The sequence below is a fragment of the Mustela erminea genome, chromosome 9 (genome assembly GCF_009829155.1).
Source record: "Mustela erminea isolate mMusErm1 chromosome 9, mMusErm1.Pri, whole genome shotgun sequence".
NCBI lineage: Eukaryota > Metazoa > Chordata > Mammalia > Carnivora > Mustelidae > Mustela > Mustela erminea.
Window position 1 is genome coordinate 46,699,359 of NC_045622.1, and position 20,014 is coordinate 46,719,372.

The 20,014-nt window shown below is 41.1% G+C and overlaps 1 protein-coding gene across 12 annotated transcripts in view; it reads left to right on the top strand.

Moving 5' to 3' along the window:
- The window catches only part of DLG2 (discs large MAGUK scaffold protein 2), a 2,075,147-nt gene that overhangs the window by 1,716,175 nt on the left and 338,958 nt on the right, over window positions 1–20,014 (top strand). For all 12 annotated transcript variants that reach the window (XM_032356653.1, XM_032356654.1, XM_032356656.1 and 9 more), the window contains one exon: window positions 1,665–1,821. In XM_032356653.1, coding sequence (XP_032212544.1) covers window positions 1,665–1,821 — 157 coding nt within the window. The remainder of the gene's footprint in view (window positions 1–1,664; window positions 1,822–20,014) is intronic.

Sequence of the window (20,014 nt, forward strand, 5' to 3'; positions counted from 1 at the left end):
GGATGGCTCTGCCATTCTTATATCATTAAGTACAGGAAAGTATAAGAGAAACTTCAATGACTGACACTGGGGTACTTGTGAGAGGTGGGTAGGTGATATGAAAGGTTTACAGAATACATTTCTAAAACTACTTAAGAAAACAGAACTAGGGGGCTCCTGGGTAGCTCATTCATTAAGCATCTGCCTTCAACAGCCTAGAATCGAGCCCCCCTTCAGCTCCCCTGGGCTTGTGTTCCCTCTCTTACTATCTCTCTCTGTCATAAATAAAATCTTTAAAAAAAAAAAAAGAAAAAGAAAAGGAAACTGGATGACTTCTAAGATCCCTTGAAATGCTATATTCCATAGTTATCTAGCCTCCACTCAAGTAACTCATGGCTCAACATTTGATTATCTTTTTATTGATGACCCTGAAACGTGCATTTGTAGTCCTCTTTGTGGATCCATATTCCTAACATTTTGTCTCTGACAACTTCCAACCATCACATGGATGACACACCATTACCCAGAATGGAGCATGTCAAGGTCATACCCATCCTAATAATCCTGGATTCCATTTCCCCCTCCTTTTGCCAATTAGATATTTTTCCCTCTCTCCTCACTACCCGAGTCAGTCTCTGAACCCGGTTTTCCTTTCATATTTCCTCTCTCATATTGCCCTTCGTTTTCATTAACACTGCTGTCACCCTTGTTCATGCTCTCACCTCCTCAAGTCGAGATTATTTAACCAACATCCTAACTGATTTTCCTACCTCGCATCATATCCACACTCTTCCTCCAGCAATCCTACAATGTCACTAATGTTATTATGTTATTATGTTATATTATGTTATAATGTTATTAATGTTAATGCTATTAATGTTCCTGAAATGGATTTAAATATTCTCAATGCCTCAAAATCTTCCAGCGAGTTTCCACTACTACAGGGTGAATTTTAATTCACAGTCAAACAAATCTGTAAGGTATTTCCTGATCTGACCTATTCAGTCTAGTCTCTTGTCCTCCAAATTCTCTTCACTTTTTGGACACATTCATCCTACTGAGCACTACTGTGGGTGCTCAGTAGAAGAGCAAGTGGGTGGGAGAGTGAAATGGGTGAAGATGGTTGAAAGACACACCTTATAGTTTTAAAAGAAGTAAGTCCTGGAGACATGGTATTCAACATGGTGCGTTATACTGCATTCTATGTTTGACTGTTGCTGAGAGTAGATCTTAAAGGTTCTCATCACAAGAAAAAAAAATGTAACTACATGTGGAGGAGGATGTTAACTAGACTCATTCTGATGATCATTTCACAATATATACAGATACTGACCTTATCTTGTACAGTGGAAGCTAAATAACGTTCTATGTCGATTACGTCTCAATTTAAAAAGATACAGGAACAGGTGTTTGAAACATAGAAAAAGTGGAAGTAAGGACAGTTTAAGAAAATGTTTTAGAATTAAGGAATGACTTAACATGGTATTGTGGCGTTTGTTATAGTGAGAAACTCACTATATATCTGCCCTGATATTAGCATTTTTCTTGGAGTGCTGGTGAATCTTATTTTGGGAAGCCATTTCATCGGTGGTGAATTGTTGGTATCATATATCTCAATGAAAGTAAAAGCACTCTGAATCCTGAGTGGGTCCCACTGGAGCTCTCTTTTCTCCTTGTTTCTTCAGGGAGCCCCGCAAGGTAGTCCTGCACAAAGGCTCCACTGGCCTGGGCTTCAACATCGTGGGCGGGGAAGACGGAGAAGGTATTTTTGTATCCTTCATTCTGGCTGGTGGACCAGCAGACCTGAGTGGGGAACTCCAGAGAGGAGACCAGATCTTATCCGTGAGTATTTCTTCTTAATCTTCATTCCTCTGTGTCTGACACCATTTAAGGTGAAAAAAATCGCTTTCAATTAGGACTCCAGACGCACCTTCATTAAAAAGAGAAAATGGAGGAGAGCATTAGGCTTCCAGCACCTGTTGCGGTTTACGTGGTGTTGAAGTGCTTGGTGCTTGTTACTCACTTCCCTCAGGTACAGGTAAAAGTGCTAATGTTTTCATGCAGATGTTCTGAGACATATTTGCATCCAACAGAACATTGAGAACCATGCCTTTTTAAGGTATTATTTATTTATTTATTTATTTATTTATTTATTTTTTAGGTATTATTTATTTTTAAAGCAGATTTTTTTTTCCCAAATCCATGACTCTACTCTAAAAACAGCACCTTTATAAGCATATATTTTGTTGCATGTAACTATATAAGCAAATACATAAAATAGGCAGTTGGATGCCACTGGTAAGTGGTAGCAGCCACATCACTTACCTAAATTGCAAGAATTACCAGCAACAAGCTATGAACACTTATTGTTAACCAAGCATTTTATACAAGTCATTTTATTTAAAAAATATATTAATTAAATTATCTTATCTTATCTCCTATAATTTTTTATTCTCACAATCACCCTGAAAGTACCCCACATTTGGATGAAGAAAATGAGGTTCAGAGAGGTTAAGTCAGTGACTACCTAACGAGAGAGAGTAAAAACTTGGATTTAAATAATCGGGTTTTTTTTTTTTTCTAAGGTTTTATTTTTAAGTAATCTCTGCACCCAACATGGGGCTCAAACTTACAACTTTGAGATGAATAGTCATGTGCTCTACTGACTGAGCCGGCCAGGCACCCCTGAGCATTCCGTTTTAATGCCGATCACACCTGCCCTCTCTTTTCCCTCCTTGCTTCCTCACTCATTCCTCCCTTCCACCTGTCTTCCCTCCTCCTTTCTTCTCCTTTCTTTGATTGGAATATTTATTGCCTGCTTCTTTCCACCAGATCAAGCTTTCTTTCTGGTATAAACTCTGTGACAGGTGGTTAAAAACAATACTGACATTTTGGCAATCACGCAAATAATGAGAAATAATCTAAGGAGCCGTGTTCTTACGGCTGAGTTTATGGTTCATAACTCAATGGAACACTTACTTTGTGGTTTTCATTGTTTTAGAAAAACTTGTCTTTGTTTTATAGCTATGATTTATAACTAGAATTTTCCAAGGGGCCTTATCTGTGTTAGCCATCATGCCATACCCAGCTTTCCCTCACACACACACCATACCTGTATAATATAGTCAGTTGACCTGAGCAAAGTGTCCAGCGGTCTGAATGGATAGCTTTGTCTTACGTATTCCGGTAGTTCTCCCATACATTAAGTCTTCTGCTTAGTCCTTAGCTAGCAGATGTCTGGATGAGAGAAATTGGGTCAGGTCCCATGATAGGACCTTGTTCTGTCATCCAAGAGCTGAATGTCACCCCCTTGACTACTCCCCTGTGCATCCTTCTTCTACACTTAAATGATATATATCTTCCTGGACTTAAAATGGGGTTATATCTTGGTAAGCCCATTGTAAGCTAAAAATATTATAGCCAAAAATGCATTTAGTAAACATGTTCAGAACACTTAAACTAGCCTGCTTTGGAGAAAAATCACCTAAAACAAAGCCTATTTTATAATATTTTATAAGTGTCGACTATCTCATATAATTTGAATACTATACTAAAAATGAAAACAGAATGGTCATTTAGGTGCAGAATGGTTGTGACTGTATCAGTTGTTTACCTTGGTGATGGTGGGGCTAAGTGGGACTTGCCACTCACTGCCCAGTATCACAAGGGTGTGTACACTGTATTGCTAACCTGGGAAAGAAGCAAAATTCACGATTTGAGGTACAGTTTCTAGTGAACATGTGTCGCTTTTGTAACGTCATGAGAGTTGAAAATTTATAAAGTCAAGTTGTTGCTAACTCCAGGACCATCTGCACAAAATATAACTTGCTTTTATTGACATGTCTTTCTTTTCTAAGTGGCAAAATCTCCCTGAAAGCAGGTTCTCCATCTTACATGGTTTTGTATCCTTGACATTTAAATCATAGTGGCTGGCACATAGCAGTCTCCCTAACAATGTCTATGGAATGAAAAGGTGTTGAACAAATGTGGTGATGCTTTACAGAGTCACTGTAGCCTCACTGTACAATTCTAAGCAGAGCATACTTACATAGTGTCATCATTCTGGCTTAAAATCCTTAGCCTGGGGACCACACTGTTACTTTGCCATAGTCAGCATTCACACTGGCACAGCACTTCCCACACACAAAGCACTTTCACGTGCAATAATTCTAGGGGTCTTCAAAGAAATTCTAAGTGTCAGGAACTAAGTTATTATTACACTCGCTTTCTTACATGAGGAAAAAGGGATTCAGAAAGGCCAAATGATTTGTCCAAAGCTCCACAAGCTACTAACTATGATGTTAGACTCAAAATTCAAGTCTCCTGACCCCAAATCAGTGTTCTTTCTCTTTACAGCACAATCTCTTTTCAAAACCTGTCAACAGTCTCATTCCACATTTTCTTATCTCACAGCACTGCTCTGTGTGCTCACTCAGGAGCGCACAGAACTATAAAGGACTAGTACTTCCAGGTTACCTTTGAGTCAGTCACTGTTATAACGAATTTAATCTTATAACCTCCCTAGGCCCTGTTATGCTCATTTTTAAAGTAAGCTCTATACCCAACGTGGGGCTTGAACTCACAATCCCCCAGATCAAGCATTACTCACTCGACTGACTGAGCCAGCCAACCACTCCCCCATTATGTTCGTTTTAAGGGTAAAGACACTGAGTCACAGAGATGACATTAGACTCTGTTTAAATGAGAAATCCATAGGTTTCATTTGTTTTAACTTCCAGACATGTGGTAGAAAAAAAGGATGAGCTAGTAATCTTATGACTCAACAAAGAAAATTCGCAAGTGTTTCAGTTTTCAAAAGTAGATGTATCCATTTAAATACTGCCAGAACCACATATTAAAAGAAAGCAGCCAGTCAGATGACTTATAGTCTTGTTGGAAATTACAATCCATAGAATATTACAATAGTCTCTGATATTCAGATATCATATCCTTTCTTATGTATAGCATTTACAAAGACAATTCAATGATAAAAATATTACCTGCTTTTCACAATTGAAAAAGAAGAGGGAACATTTCTCTTTTTTAGTTTGCAAAAAGCTATTTGAACTGTGGCTAAAAATTGGCTAGTTTCAAGGCTCGGTTTTGGAATTTCATGGGTTAATAGTGAAAGAAAAGAATAAACAGGCTCGAAAAGCTCAAACATTACACTACGGAAGGAAAACAGCAGAACAAAATTATTAACAATGGCATATGAGGATCTGATATTTTACATCTACAGCTTATACTGGATATATAAGGACAAGCTACACCCTCCTGGAAAACACAAGACCAAAAACTCTAAATAGCAGTCAAAAGTTAAACACAGATTCTATTACTAGATCTTATAACATTATTTTGTAAATAATGTATGGTAACGGTAATGCAATTAAGTTCAGAAAACAGAACTAGAATCCCCAGGGAGAAGCTCTAGGGAGTAGGTCTCTGTCCTCAGTTGGTCTTCATCGGGAAGGGAGTTGAAGGAGAGGTAATTAACCTTCTAATCAGGGGCAGAATGTCCATGCCTGCATTCCAGAATTACTCTCCTACACAGACTATACAGACTTTAGAGATAATTTATTTTATTAATGACTTAGTATGTGACAGACTTTGTGCTAGGATTAGAGATTTCAAAGAATGAGCTAAATATCCTGTCCTTAAAATATTCACAGCCTAAAGGCAAATATATCAATATATCAATTACATGTGAATATATAGACATGGTTACAGGTATAGATGTAGATACAGTATAGATGAAGATGGCATATTGAAGAAAGGAGACAAAAACTTCAGCGTATCATATTGTAAATACTCAGTCAACACTGCTATTACTAGCAACAACTTTGCCTTAACAATGTGTCCAGTGGTTTTTTTGTTTTTGTTTTTGTTTTTTTAAGCATCAGGTAACCATGACTAAAGAAGGTCTCTTTTGTGGAGTTTGAGTTATTCCTTCTTTGGGACAGGGCTTGGGTTGGATGAGCATTTCCCGAAGTGTGTCTCACAGGACACTGGAAGAGCAGGATTGGATTAGGGTGCTGCTGACAGACAGGGTTCCCTGCTGTCATATTTCTTCACCAAAGAACTTTTCAGAAACGTCTGGTGTACTGGTATGCACTGGAGAGTCTTTTCAGAAGCAGTGTTCTCCCATACTTACTTATCTATCAAACCCTCATATAAGGAGCACTTCACAGGACAAGAATAGGAAATGCTGGAGTAGATATTTTTCTAATTCCCATACTTGACTCTTTTCCTAAGGAGGTAGCCATACTTGCCTATAAAGAAAAACCGCCAGTCTTTTGCTATGTTTAAGATTATGGGCGCCATCTAGTGTTTATGCTTTGTCTAAACATGGCAACCCGAGAATAGAGGAGGGTCCCGCAGCTCCATTGCAGGGCTTTGTTAGCCTCCCCTGCCCCCTCCCCACCAAAACTACAGAACTAAAGCAGCTAGGAAGCTGAAAGATAAAGAAATCATCACCATCGGCTACATTCTATACACGTACTGTGAGTGCTCGTCCCTCTCTAATTTGCCTTTTATGTGTTCTATTTCTCGAGCATTTGTTGTAGAAAGTCTTACCCAGTAATTGAATCATATTCTTGAGATGCTGGTGAAAGAGAATTTAGGACATTCAGTGTGCAATCACATTAACAAGTGCAGTAGCCTCCTCAGGCATTCTTCCTGCAGAGGAAAACATAAAAATTCTTCTGTTATTATTTGTTTCCGTGCTTTCTTATGAAAAAAGGGAAGCAGAGCATGTAGAAGCGATACCCCTACAGAGAGATTCTTTTCTGTGTCACCAGGCAATTGTAGTTTTTTCATGCCTTGGGAACCTCAGAAAGAGCACCCCAGCTGACCTTGCTAACTCCTCAGCTCACCCTTGATGGACCTTAAGTATTGAACTGTGTTCCAAGATACGTGGCTGGGAATAGCGAAAGGCTGCAGTTGTTGAGGTGAAGGTAAAATAGATAACTGTGCATTTTTACACTGAAGTTGAAATTGTATGGTGGATTTAGAAAGAGTGAAAATGAGTCACAGGTCACCTGGATGGTTCATTAATTCTCAGGTTACCTTGCCATCTTCACGTTCAGGGCCAATTTGCCAGATCCTTGTTTCGTTACTCAAATAGAATGTGAGCACCGTATACACTGTTCATCATCCTGGGGTACTGATAAAGTCACCCTTCTCTTGCTACCTCAGATGACAACTCTGTATCATTTCCAATGTTATGCCTGAAACCCAGCCCTCCTCCTGCCCTCCCCCAAAAGTCCCAAATTATCTCTTCGATTCCCTGAGGTGCTCTTCTTAAGAGCTTATAAAACCCTTCCCTCTCAGTGACCATCCAGTATGAGCCATGTCCTTCCTCTCTGGCTCTGACCCCCAGTACAGGAGCAGTCTCCCCAGCTCTGTGCTGCTTTGTCCCCTTGTCTCAAAAGCACAACAGCTTAGACTAGAAGTCTCACAAAGCCTCTCACTTAAGCAATACCTTTAGCTTCTCTCCTCTCCTACTCAACACTTCGAGTCACCAAAACTCCAGCAAAACCTTCCCCCTTCCCCTAGCATTTCTCTGGCCGAGCTCCACCCATTCCCATCTTCCCCCACCAAAAGACAGACAAGAGTCAGAGACAAAAATGAGCTTAAACACAGCGGTATATGTTTCCAAACAGGAACGATGCAACATCTGTATTTGGGTTAAGGGAGATTTCACAGCTTCCCCCAAGAAAATCTGTCCTCTGTATACAGCTTTGTAACCAGTGGCCCATCTTATAATTTTGCCCAAGGAAACAGTATTTGCTGATGGGAATTAGGAAATTTTTGGTACACTAAACAACAATGCCTTTTTTGTGCCTCCCCACCCTGCCCTCCTGCTCTCTCTCCTCAAGGTCTCAGAAACTTTCAGGTCCTCTCTCAGCCAGGGCAACTTGTTAAGCAACTTCGAAGTAAAATCTAACCAAGCAGAACTGATGATGTTTTTGAAAAGATAAAGACTTCTTGCCACAACCCTGACAGATGAAATTCAGGTTTCTGGCCCAGAGGGCATGCAAAACCTACCCCAGACCTCATGAGCCCATTCTAGACATGTGCTGAATCCCACATTCTCTAGACTCACTGGCTTTTTGGTCTCTGGCTTTTGTCTCTGCATTGTAGAGCTCACTCAGACTTCTCTCCATCTGCCTGGACTTGTCTTCATGCCTACCTCCGAGCCCAGTAGCTCCCCTGCTCAGGAACCACCTCAAATAAAAACAGTATGGCCAGTGAAAGGGCTCTTGGGGAAGGGTTTTCCTCACCCTTAGCTTTAGAACCCCACCATTCTGGCCCACCTACCAAAGGGTGGGGATTAGCAGGGTGTAGCTATGCCTTCAAATCCTTTATTCTTATAGATATCCAAGGATGCACAGACATCCCCTGTCCGGTACCAACTTTCAGCCTTCGGGAAGAGCATGCCTTTTCAAAGCCTATCTGATCATGTCATTTCTCCCCTTTTCTTAAAATTTTTCAGTGACTTTCTGTCATTCTTAAATAAAGTCTAAAATTCTTAACATAGCCTACAAGGTTCTATAGAATCTGTTTCTGCCTGCCTACCCAGCTGCATATATGCTCTCATATATGTCCCAGCCAGCCTCTTTTTTTTTTTTTTCTCCTCCACTCAGGGGTGCTACTCAAAATATTTAGCAACTTGGCACACGCAATTTAGCACCAGCCCATACAATGCATGACTGACTGTAGTGCCTCAGCGACCAGATTGTATGGAAGTGGAGTCTTCAGGCAGCCAGGGTTGTGGGTCACTGGGGAGGGCTCAGGACACGAATTATTTATTGGCGATCCACATGGAAGTGTTTCACTGTTCTAACAAAAGGAATAGCCACTTCTATGGGTGCAAACTCCTGCCAGGCACCTGTGCATGTACTAAATTTCCTCTGCAAAGCAATTCAGAGTGAGCAAGGGCCTTCTGTGACCTGAAGAGCTCCTGAGAACTTGTGCATTGCCCCAGACTCCTCTTGGGAACCATCTCCATCATCTGACTTAGAATCTGGCTGATGAATGATAGCCATCAAATGAATAAAGCCAATAAACTTTATGGGCATGGTAGCAAAATGAAATTAGCATCGCTATTTCCTCATACATTTCTTAAGTACTGCTCATGGTTATTAACCTTCTCTGTGTCACGTCTGGTAGAGATGCAGCAAGAATAGTGTCAGGAAACATGCACTTAAAGTCAGATTCTAATAGATAAGCCACAGGACAGCTGTTTGGTGACTCAGCTTTATGCAGCCTTCAAAAATCTCAACTTCAGGATACAAGTTCCAATTTTTTTCAAAGACATATTTCTACAAATGCTTTCTATATACTAGACCTGTGACGTGCTCCATGAAAAAAGGCTCACGATCAAATGAAGGATCTGAGAAGTCTTACAGCAAATAAAGAAGTGCTATTAAAGCATTTTTTTCCCTAAATTTATCTGACTAAAGAATCTTTTTTCTCCTGGAATATAAATTGCCATCTGATGGAATATACTTTTAGAAATTCTGCCTTAAACTCGTCTCCAGAAGAATTCATGCAAGTGTTTTATTAGGGAAAAGCAACATTTCCACAGTGAAACGTTATTTGCAGAGTTGGGAGGTGCAGTGGAGAGAGTGTAACTCAAATACCTTAGACAAAAGAGGAAATCTGGAAAGATCCTGATCAGTCAGAAATGTAAATGAGGAAGGGGTTTACGGAGCATTAGATAAAGGACATTCTTCACAGGGGACTTACTGACCTGCTCACATAAAATCAAGCTGCAGACATTCACCGAGCATCTACTAAGTGCCAAAAACTACAGGACATTAAGAGTCCAACATGAGAAATATAGCTCTGTCCTTAGTGAACATTCAGGCCCATGTGGGGAGACACACACATAAATAGGTTGTTTCCATTATGACGAGGGAAGTGCTGATGGTAAGTTCTGGGGAAGCACATGGGCACAAAGAGGCTATCATTAGCCAGTCCTGGGAATGTGAGAAGGCTCTCCATAGGAGATGCTACCCAACAAAGACAAAGCAAGAACAGTGGAGAATTCAGGATAAAATGCCTAGTGTTTATAGAGTATCTCCTCAGTACCATGTAGCATCATTTACAGTGATTACACTGAATTCTAGCAACAACCTTGTTGGGTTGAGACTCAGAATCATGAAATGGTTTGCCCATGATCACACAGCTAATCAGAAAGAACAGTAGTATTTGAAGCTCTTTTATTTCTTTTTTTTTCTTTAAATATTTTATTTATTTATTTATTTGTTTATTTATTTATTTATTTGACAGACAGATCACAAGTACGCAGAGAGGCAGGCAGAGAGAGAGGAGGAAGCAGGCTCCCTGCTGAGCAGAGAGCCCGGTGTGGGACTCGATCCCAGAACCCTGGGATCATGACCTGAGCCGAGGGCAGAGACTTTTACCCACTGAGCCACCCAGGCGCCCCTGCTCTTTTGTTTCTGATGTCAAAGTTATGCTCTTTCTGTAATGGCAGCCTTCAGAAAGAACATTGAATTTGTCTGTTTGCTTATTTCTGAGGCTGTCCACTCTTTACATCCATTTAGTGAGAAATACATAAATGCCTGAAATAATGGAGCATTTCCAAGGATAGCTGTGAGCCACCACAGGAAGTCATTGTAAATGGAGATTCTAGAATTGAGGTGACTTAGAAGTAATATTTAGATTCTCTGAAGCTTCCCTGGAGGGCAAGGACTATATCTGATTCATCTCCCCATCCCATTGCTTAACAGAACCCAGTTCCTGAGCACGTGTTTAGTGAATGAATGAAAGATTCATCCTTGCCCACTTCTTTTTTTTTTTAAATTTTTTATTTTTTATAAACATATGTTTTTATCCCCAGGGGTGCAGGTCTGTGAATCACCAGGTTTACACACTTCACAGCACTCACCAAAGCACATACCCTCCCCAATGTCCATAATCCCACCCCCTTCTCCCAAACCCCCTCCCCCCAGCAACCCTCAGTTTGTTTTGTGAGATTAAGAGTCACTTATGGTTTGTCTCCCTCCCAATCCCATCTTGTTTCATTTATTCTTCTCCTACCCACTTAAGCCCCCATGTTGCATCACCACTTCCTCATATCAGGGAGGTCATATGATAGTTGTCTTTCTCTGCTTGACTTATTTTGCTAAGCATGATACGCTCTAGTTCCATCCATGTTGTCGCAAATGGCAAGATTTCATTTCTTTTGATGGCTGCATAGTATTCCATTGTGTATATATACCACATCTTCTTGATCCATTCATCTGTTGATGGACATCTAGGTTCTTTCCATAGTTTGGCTATTGTGGACATTGCTGCTATAAACATTCGGGTGCACGTGCCCCTTTGGATCACTACGTTTGTATCTTTAGGGTAAATACCCAATAGTGCAATTGCTGGGTCATAGGGCAGTTCTATTTTCAACATTTTGAGGAACCTCCATGCTGTTTTCCAGAGTGGCTGCACCAGCTTGCATTCCCACCAACAGTGTAGGAGAGTTCCCCTTTCTCCGCATCCTCGCCAGCATCTGTCATTTCCTGATTTGTTTATTTTAGCCATTCTGACTGGTGTGAGGTGATATCTCATTGTGGTTTTGATTTGTATTTCCCTGATGCCGAGTGATATGGAGCACTTTTTCATGTGTCTGTTGGCCATCTGGATGTCTTTGCAGAAATGTCTGTTCATGTCCTCTGCCCATTTCTTGATTGGATTATTTGTTCTTTAGGTGTTGAGTTCGCTAAGTTCTTTATAGATTCTGGACACTAGTCCTTTATCTGATATGTCGTTTGCAAATATCTTCTCCCATTCTGTCAGTTGTCTTTTGGTTTTGTTAACTGTTTCCTTTGCTGTGCAAAAGCTTTTGATCTTGATGAAATCCCAATAGTTCATTTTTGCCCTTGCTTCCCTTGCCTTTGGCGTTGTTCCTAGGAAGATATTGCTGCGGCTGAGGTCGAAGAGGTTGCTGCCTGTGTTCTCCTCAAGGATTTTGATGGATTCCTTTCGCACATTGAGGTCCTTCATCCATTTTGAGTCTATTTTCGTGAGTGGTGTAAGGAAATGGTCCAATTTCATTTTTCTGCATGTGGCTGTCCAATTTTCCCAGCACCATTTATTGAAGAGGCTATCTTTTTTCCTTTGGACATTCTTTCCTGCTTTGTCGAAGATTAGTTGACTGTAGAGTTGAGGGTCTATTTCTGGGCTCTCTATTCTGTTCCATTGATCTATGTGTCTGTTTTTGTGCCAGTACCATGCTGTCTTGATGATGACAGCTTTGTAATAGAGCTTGAAGTCCGGAATTGTGATGCCAACAACGTTGGCTTTCTTTTTCAATATCCCTTTGGCTATTCGAGGTCTTTACTGGTTCCATATAAATTTTAGAATTATTTGTTCCATTTCTTTGAAAAAGATGGATGGTACTTTGATAGGAATTGCATTAAATGTGTAGATTGCTTTAGGTAGCATAGACATTTTCACAATATTTATTCTTCCAATCCAGGAGCATGGAACATTTTTCCATTTCTCTGTGTCTTCCTCAATTTCTTTCATGAGTACTTTATAGTTTTCTGAGTATAGATTCTGTGCCTCTTTGGTTAGGTTTATTCCTAGGTATCTTATGGTTTTGGGTGCAATTGTAAATGGGATTGACTCCTTAATTTCTCTTTCTTCTGTCTTGCTGTTGGTTTAGAGAAATGCAACTGATTTCTGTGCATTGATTTTATATCCTGACACTTTACTGAATTCCTGTATAAGTTCTAGCAGTTTTGGAGTGGAGTCTTTGGGGTTTTCCACATATAGTATCATATCATCTGCGAAGAGTGATAATTTGACTTCTTCTTTGCCGATTTGGATGCCTTTAATTTCCTTTTGTTGTCTGATTGCTGAGGCTAGGACCTCTAGTACTATGTTGAATAGCAGTGGTGATAATGGACATCCCTGCTGTGTTCCTGACCTTAGCGGAAAAGCTTTCAGTTTTTCTCCATTGAGAATGATATTTGCGGTGGGTTTTTCATAGATGGCTTTGATGATATTGAGGTATGTGCCCTCTATCCCTACACTTTGAAGAGTTTTGATCAGGAAGGGATGCTGTACTTTGTCAAATGCTTTTTCAGCATCTATTGAGAGTATCATATGGTTCTTGTTCTTTCTTTTATTGATGTGTTGTATCACATGGACTGATTTGCGGATGTTGAACCAACCTTGCAGCCCTGGAATAAATCCCACTTGGTCGTGGTGAATAATCCTTTTAATGTACTGTTGAATCCTATTGGCTAGTATTTTGTTGAGTATTTTCGCATCTGTGTTCATCAAGGATATTGGTCTATAGCTCTCTTTTTTGATGGGATCCTTGTCTGGTTTTGGGATCAAGGTGATGCTGGCCTCATAAAATGAGTCTGGAAGTTTTCCTTCCATTTCTATTTTTTGGAACAGTTTCAGGAGAATAGGAATTAGTTCTTCTTTAAATGTTTGGTAGAATTCCCCCGGGAAGCCGTCTGGCCCTGGGCTTTTGTTTGTTTGGAGATTTTTAATGACTGTTTCAATCTCCTTACTGGTTATGGGTCTGTTCAGGCTTTCTATTTCTTCCTGGTTCAGTTGTGGTAGTTTATATGTTTCTAGGAATGCATCCATTTCTTCCAGATTGTCAAATTTATTGGCGTAGAGTTGCTCATAGTATGTTCTTATAATAGTTTTTATTTCTTTGGTGTTAGTTGTGATCTCTCCTCTTTCATTCATGATTTTATTTATTTGGGTCCTTTCTCTTTTCTTTTTGATAAGTCGGGCCAGGGGTTTATCAATTTTATTAATTCTTTCAAAGAACCAGCTCCTAGTTTCATTGATTTGTTCTGTTGTTTTTTTGGTTTCTATTTCATTGATTTCTGCTCTGATCTTTATGATTTCTCTTCTCCTGCTGGGCTTAGGGTTTCTTTCTTGTTCTTTCTCCAGCCCCTTTAGGTGTAGGGTTAGGTTGTGTACCTGAGACCTTTCTTGTTTCTTGAGAAAGGCTTGAACCACTATATATTTTCCTCTCAGGACGGCCTTTGTTGTGTCCCACGGATTTTGAACCGTTTTATTTTCATTATCATTTGTTTCCATGATTTTTTTCAATTCTTCTTTAATTTCCCGGTTGACCCATTCATTCTTTAGAAGGATGCTGTTTAGTCTCCATGTATTTGGGTTCTTTTCAAACTTCCTTTTGTGGTTGAGTTCTAGCTTTAGAGTATTGTGGTCTGAAAATATGCAGGGAATGATCCCAATCTTTTGATACCGGTTGAGTCCTGATTTAGGACCGAGGATGTGATCTATTCTGGAGAATGTTCCATGTGCACTAGAGAAGAATGTGTATTCTGTTGCTTTGGGATGAAATGTTCTGAATATATCTGTGATGTCCATCTGGTCCAGTGTGTCGTTTAAGGCCTTTATTTCCTTGCTGATCTTTTGCTTGGATGATCTGTCCATTTCAGTGAGGGGAGTGTTAAAGTCCCCTACTATTATTGTATTGTTGTTGATGTGTTTCTTTGATTTTGTTATTAATTGGTTTATATAGTTGGCTGCTCCCACGTTGGGGGCATAGATATTCAAAATTGTTAGATCGTCTTGTTGGACAGACCCTTTGAGTATGATATAGTGTCCTTCCTCATCTCTTATTATAGTCTTTGGCTTAAAATCTAATTGATCTGATATAAGGATTGCCACTCCTGCTTTCTTCTGATGTCCATTAGCATGGTAAATTCTTTTCCACCCCCTCATTTTAAATCTGGAGGTGTCTTCAGGCTTAAAATGAGTTTCTTGGAGGCAACATATAGATGGGTTTTTTTTTTTATCCATTCTGATACCCTGTGTCTTTTGACAGGGGCATTTAGCCCATTAACATTCAGGGTAACTATTGAGAGATATGAATTTAGTGCCATTGTATTGCCTGTAAGGTGACTGTTACTGTATATGGTCTCTGTTCCTTTCTGATCTACCACTTGTAGGCTCTCTCTTTGCTTAGAGGACCCCTTTCAATATTTCCTGTAGAGCTGGTTTGGTGTTTGCAAATTCTTTCAGTTTTTGTTTGTCCTGGAAGCTTTTAATCTCTCCTTCTATTTTCAATGATAGCCTGGCTGGATATAGTATTTTTGGCTGCATGTTTTTCTCGTTTAGTGCTCTGAAAATATCATGCCAGCCCTTTCTGGCCTGCCAGGTCTCTGTGGATAAGTCAGCTGCCAATCTAATATTTTTACCATTGTATGTTACAGACTTCTTTTCCCGGGCTGCTTTCAGGATTTTCTCTTTGTCACTGAGACTTGTAAATTTTACTATTAGGTGACGGGGTGTGGGCCTATTCTTACTGATTTTGAGGGGCGTTCTCTGAACCTCCTGAATTTTTATGCTCGTTCCCTTTGCCATATTGGGGAAATTCTCCCCAATAATTCTCTCCAGTATACCTTCTGCTCCCCTCTCTCTTTCTTCTTCTTCTGGAATCCCAATTATTCTGATGTTGTTTCGTCTTATGGTGTCACTTATCTCCCGAATTCTCCCCTCGTGGTCCAGTAGCTGTTTGTCCCTCTTTTGCTCAGCTTCTTTATTCTCTGTCATTTGGTCTTCTATATCACTAATTCTTTCTTCTGCCTCACTTATCCTAGCAGTGAGAGCCTCCATTTTTGATTGCACCTCATTAATAGCTTTTTTGATTTCAACTTGGTTAGATTTTAGTTCTTTTATTTCTCCAGAACGGGCTTTTATATCTCTCGAGAGGGTTTCTCTAATATCTTCCATGCCTTTTTCGAGCCCGGCTAGAACCTTTAGAATTGTCATTCTGAACTCTAGATCTGACATATTACCAATGTCTGTATTGATTAGGTCCCTAGCCTTCGGTACTGCCTCTTGTTCTTTTTTTTGTGTTGAATTTTTCCTTCTTGTCATTTTGTCCAGATAAGAGTATATGAAGGAGCAAGTAAAATACTAAAAGGGTGGCAACAACCCCAGGAAAATATGCTTTAACCAAATTAGAAGAGATCCCAAATCGTGACGGGGGAGAAAGGGGATAAAAAGAGGTTCAAAATGGAAGAAAGAAAAAAAAAAGAGAAAAGAAAAAAAAAAGAAAAGAATTAAAAAAAAAAACAAATAAGAAAAATATAAAAAAGAAAAAATATATATATTAGATAAACTGGTTAAAAAACGTTAAAAAAGAAAAAGGTAAAAGTTAAAAAAAATTTTACCAGAAGGCGAGAAAAAAAACAAAAAATGCAAAAGAAAAAAATTAAATTAACTGCAAGACTAAAAAAAAATCACAGGGAAAAAGCCATGAGTTCCGTGCTTTGCTTTCTCCTCCTCTGGAATTCTGCTGCTCTCCTTGGTATTGAAACCGCACTCCTTGGTAGGTGAACTTGGTCTCGGCTGGATTTCTTGATGATCTTCTGGGGGAGGGGCCTGTTGTAGTGATTCTCAAGTGTCTTTGCCCCAGGCGGAATTGCACCGCCCTTATCAGGGGCCGGGGTGAGTAATCCGCTCGGGTTTGCTTTCAGGAGCTTTTGTTCCCTGAGCGCTTTCCGTAGAGTTCCGGAGGATGGGGAATACAGATGGCGGCCTCCTGGTCTCCGGCCGGGAGGAGCCGAGATCCCGGGGCCCCACTCCTCCATGCGCCCTCAGAGAACAGCGCCCAGTTACTCCCGTCTGCCTGACCTCCGGCCGCGCTCTGAGCTCACCGAGCCTGCGACCGGTTCAAGGTAACACCAAGCTGTGAGCTTTCTGTCGGCTCTGTCTCTGTAGCGGGCTTTCCCGCTCCAATACCCGCAAGTTCTGCGACACTCAGACACCCCCGATCCTTCTGTGACCCTGCGGGACCTGAGGCCATGCTGACCCCGCGTGGGCTTCGCCCCGGTTTAGCCTCTGGAGCGATGTCCCTCAGCGGAACAGACTTTTAAAAGTCCTGATTTTGTGCACCGTTGCTCCACCGCTTGCCGGAAGCCGGCCCCTCCCCCCGGGGTCTATCTTCCCGTCGCTTTGGATTCACTTCTCCGCCGGTCCTACCTTTCAGAAAGTGGTTGTTTTTCTGTTTCCAGAATTGCTGTTCTTCTTCTCTTCGATCTGCCGATGGATTTTCAGGTGTTTGCAATCTTTAGATAAGCTATCTAGCTGATCTCCGGCTAGCTGAAGCAGTCTCACCTTGCTACTTCTCCGCCATCTTGACTCCTCCCCATCCTTGCCCACTTCTTTGAGGGCAGCTGGGAATCCTAGAGCTCCTCTCAGATGTATTTATTCCCAACTCATGGCCCTGTCCGGAAGATTCAGAATATCTTAAAACTCTTAGCTTTCTGGCCAACAGAATGTATTTTCCAAATCAGACAGAGCCTTTCCTAATGGACAAAAAGGAATTCCAACAGATTAGGAAAATATTAAATAAGTATTTTATTACATGCTAAATGTGATGTTTAATTTAATTTAATTTTTTTGAAGATTTTACTTAATATTTGAGAGAGTGAGGCAGAGAGAGAGAGAAAAAAAGAGAGTACAAGCAGGGGAGCATCAGAGGGAGAAGGACAAGCAGACTCCCCACTGAGCAGGGAGCCTGACGTGGGGCTCAATCCCAGGACCCCATGACCACGACCGGAACCAAAGGCAGATGCTTGACTGACTGAGCCAGGCACCCCATGTGGTGTTTAATTTTAAAATGCATTTATAATATGTACTTTCCTTCCAAAAAGATATCTAGGTGATGAAGAGTTCCTATATAAGCCTCAAGGGGTGAACACTTGATCCTAAACCATCTCCACGTAAGCATTGAAACCCTCTGTCACAGCTGACTCCTGATAAAGAGAAATCCTGGCACAGATCTCAGGTTGTAAGGAAGGAGTGTTCCTTAACTGAAAATGGGCTGATTTTTGGCTCCAGTTTGCTTTTGCTTCTGACTAACCTACTTTGCTAGCTAATCTCTAATAACCCTTACATTTGCCTCACCATTTCTGTGTACCAAGATCCTTGCTGTGGACATTGTCTCATTTGCTCTGCATAGGATTCCTTCAGGATGGATTGGAAAATGACCTTTTACCATTTTATACAGGAAGAAACTGAAGAGTTCAGTGATCTTCTAACCCAAAGCCAGTTGGACTCCAGGTGTAGGCCTCCTCCTGTCACAACCAGTTTCCTCACCTGCTACTCTAGGAATGTGCCTGATGGGACATGGTTGGTGAATTTATGTGCTGGAGTTCTGGACTCCAGACAACAGACTTCTGGGTGACTTAAATGAAAAAAGAATTTGTTGGAGAAATAACAAATAGCTCCTTGGATCTTCAGCCAGGCTGGGGAACCAGGGTCAGAGGCCAGGGAGGAAGCCCTGCAAAAGAACAGTCTGTTAAAGATGCTACCCTTGAGGCCATCGGCACTGGCCACCGACCACCAAGCCACACTGCTGGAGGTGCTGTATTTAGTATTCATCCCCATTTCTGGCACAGAGCTCCTCCTAATGCTCTTGGAATTTCCTAAGTGATGAGGGCATTGAATAAAATAATGTATTTAAGCCATAGGCACAGTCCTTAATGAGAACTAATTATTCATTCATGCATTCATTCATTTATGCAACAGTTTATTCAGGAGTCATTGCGTGCCAGGCATTATTATAAATATTAGGAATATAAAAGTTTAAAAAAAAAAAAGGAAACAAATTGCTGCCTCATGGTACTTTAGTTCTAGTGTGGAAAAGCAACCAATACATTTTTTAAGTAATGGGTAAGTAAACTATAGAATCTATCAGAGGGTATGGAAAACCAATGGAGTAGTGTAAAGGGAGTTGGAGTGCGGAGAGACCTTGGAGTTTAAAGGTCAGGTCCGGGAGGGTTTCCCTGAGAAGGGGACATGATAGCCAAGACTCGAAGGAAGGGAACGTGGGCCATGCAGGTACCTGGGGTGGTTCCAGACAGGGAACAGCATCAAGTCTGTGCAAGCTGCATGCGCAGGGTATTGAGGAAGCCACTCTGGGCTGGGCGGAGGGGAGAAGAGGAGGAAGTCAGGACGAGGAGTAGCGGGCAGGTCCCAGAGAGCACAGCCTCACCTCTGTAATAGCTTGACTTTCACTCTGAGAAAATGAAGAACCGTGGAGGATTATAAACAAAACAGTGACATGATAAGGATTCACTTACGTTTGAAAAGGATCACCCTGGCCGCTGTGTTGGCAGTGGGACCCAGGGACAAGGATGGAAGCAGGAGGCGAGCTTGGAGTCTACATGAATCATCAGCGTGAGAGGACAGGACAGCTGTGGTAGAAGTGGCGGAAGTGAGGAGTGGTGCCGGGTTTGTTGAAAAGGGACAGTTAGCAGATCTCCTGAGAGACTAGATGTGGGGGAAGAGAGAAAGGAAGTGACAGAGCATGGCTGCAGTGTTTCCTGCCTGAACACGTGAGAAGCGGGGAGGCGACTGACACTCCTCCCGGTGGACCAGGGAACAGGTGGAGACCAGCTGAGCCTGTGGCCCACAAAGGTCCTCCTCGGGGAGAAGAGGAGGAACCAGCAAAGTAGGAGTAATCAGGTAGGACCCAGGAGCCAAGAGAAAGGTTTTCCAGAGAGAAGGACCAACTGCTTCAAATGCTGTTGTCATGATGTCACTGAAGATGGGAACTGAAAACTAACTGATGAACTGAACAGGGAACTTACTGATTCAAATCAAAAAGCAGTATCTGTAGTATAATTGGGTGAGAATCCATGCAAGGCAGATTTCTGAGGGAATGGGAGGAGAGGTGTTAATGGCTGTGATTTCAGTCTCTCTGCTTTGAGTTTTGTGGAGAAGGGGAGTGGAATGGAATGGCCTAGCAGGCAGAGTTTATTTTTTATAGCAATGTTTTTTATGTGGGTAGAAATAGTGTTTGTTGATGTAGAGAGGGGGAAATTAGTGTTTTATTTATCAGTACACCTAAATATATGTGTATTGAGTGGAAGAAATGGAAAACACATTATATACATGACTGCTGTTCTTGTGTAATTCTTGGATTTGTTCAATACCTCCTATTGATCCACTGGCTTTATCGCTGTAATTTCCAGCTTCTAAACAGATCCTGGCA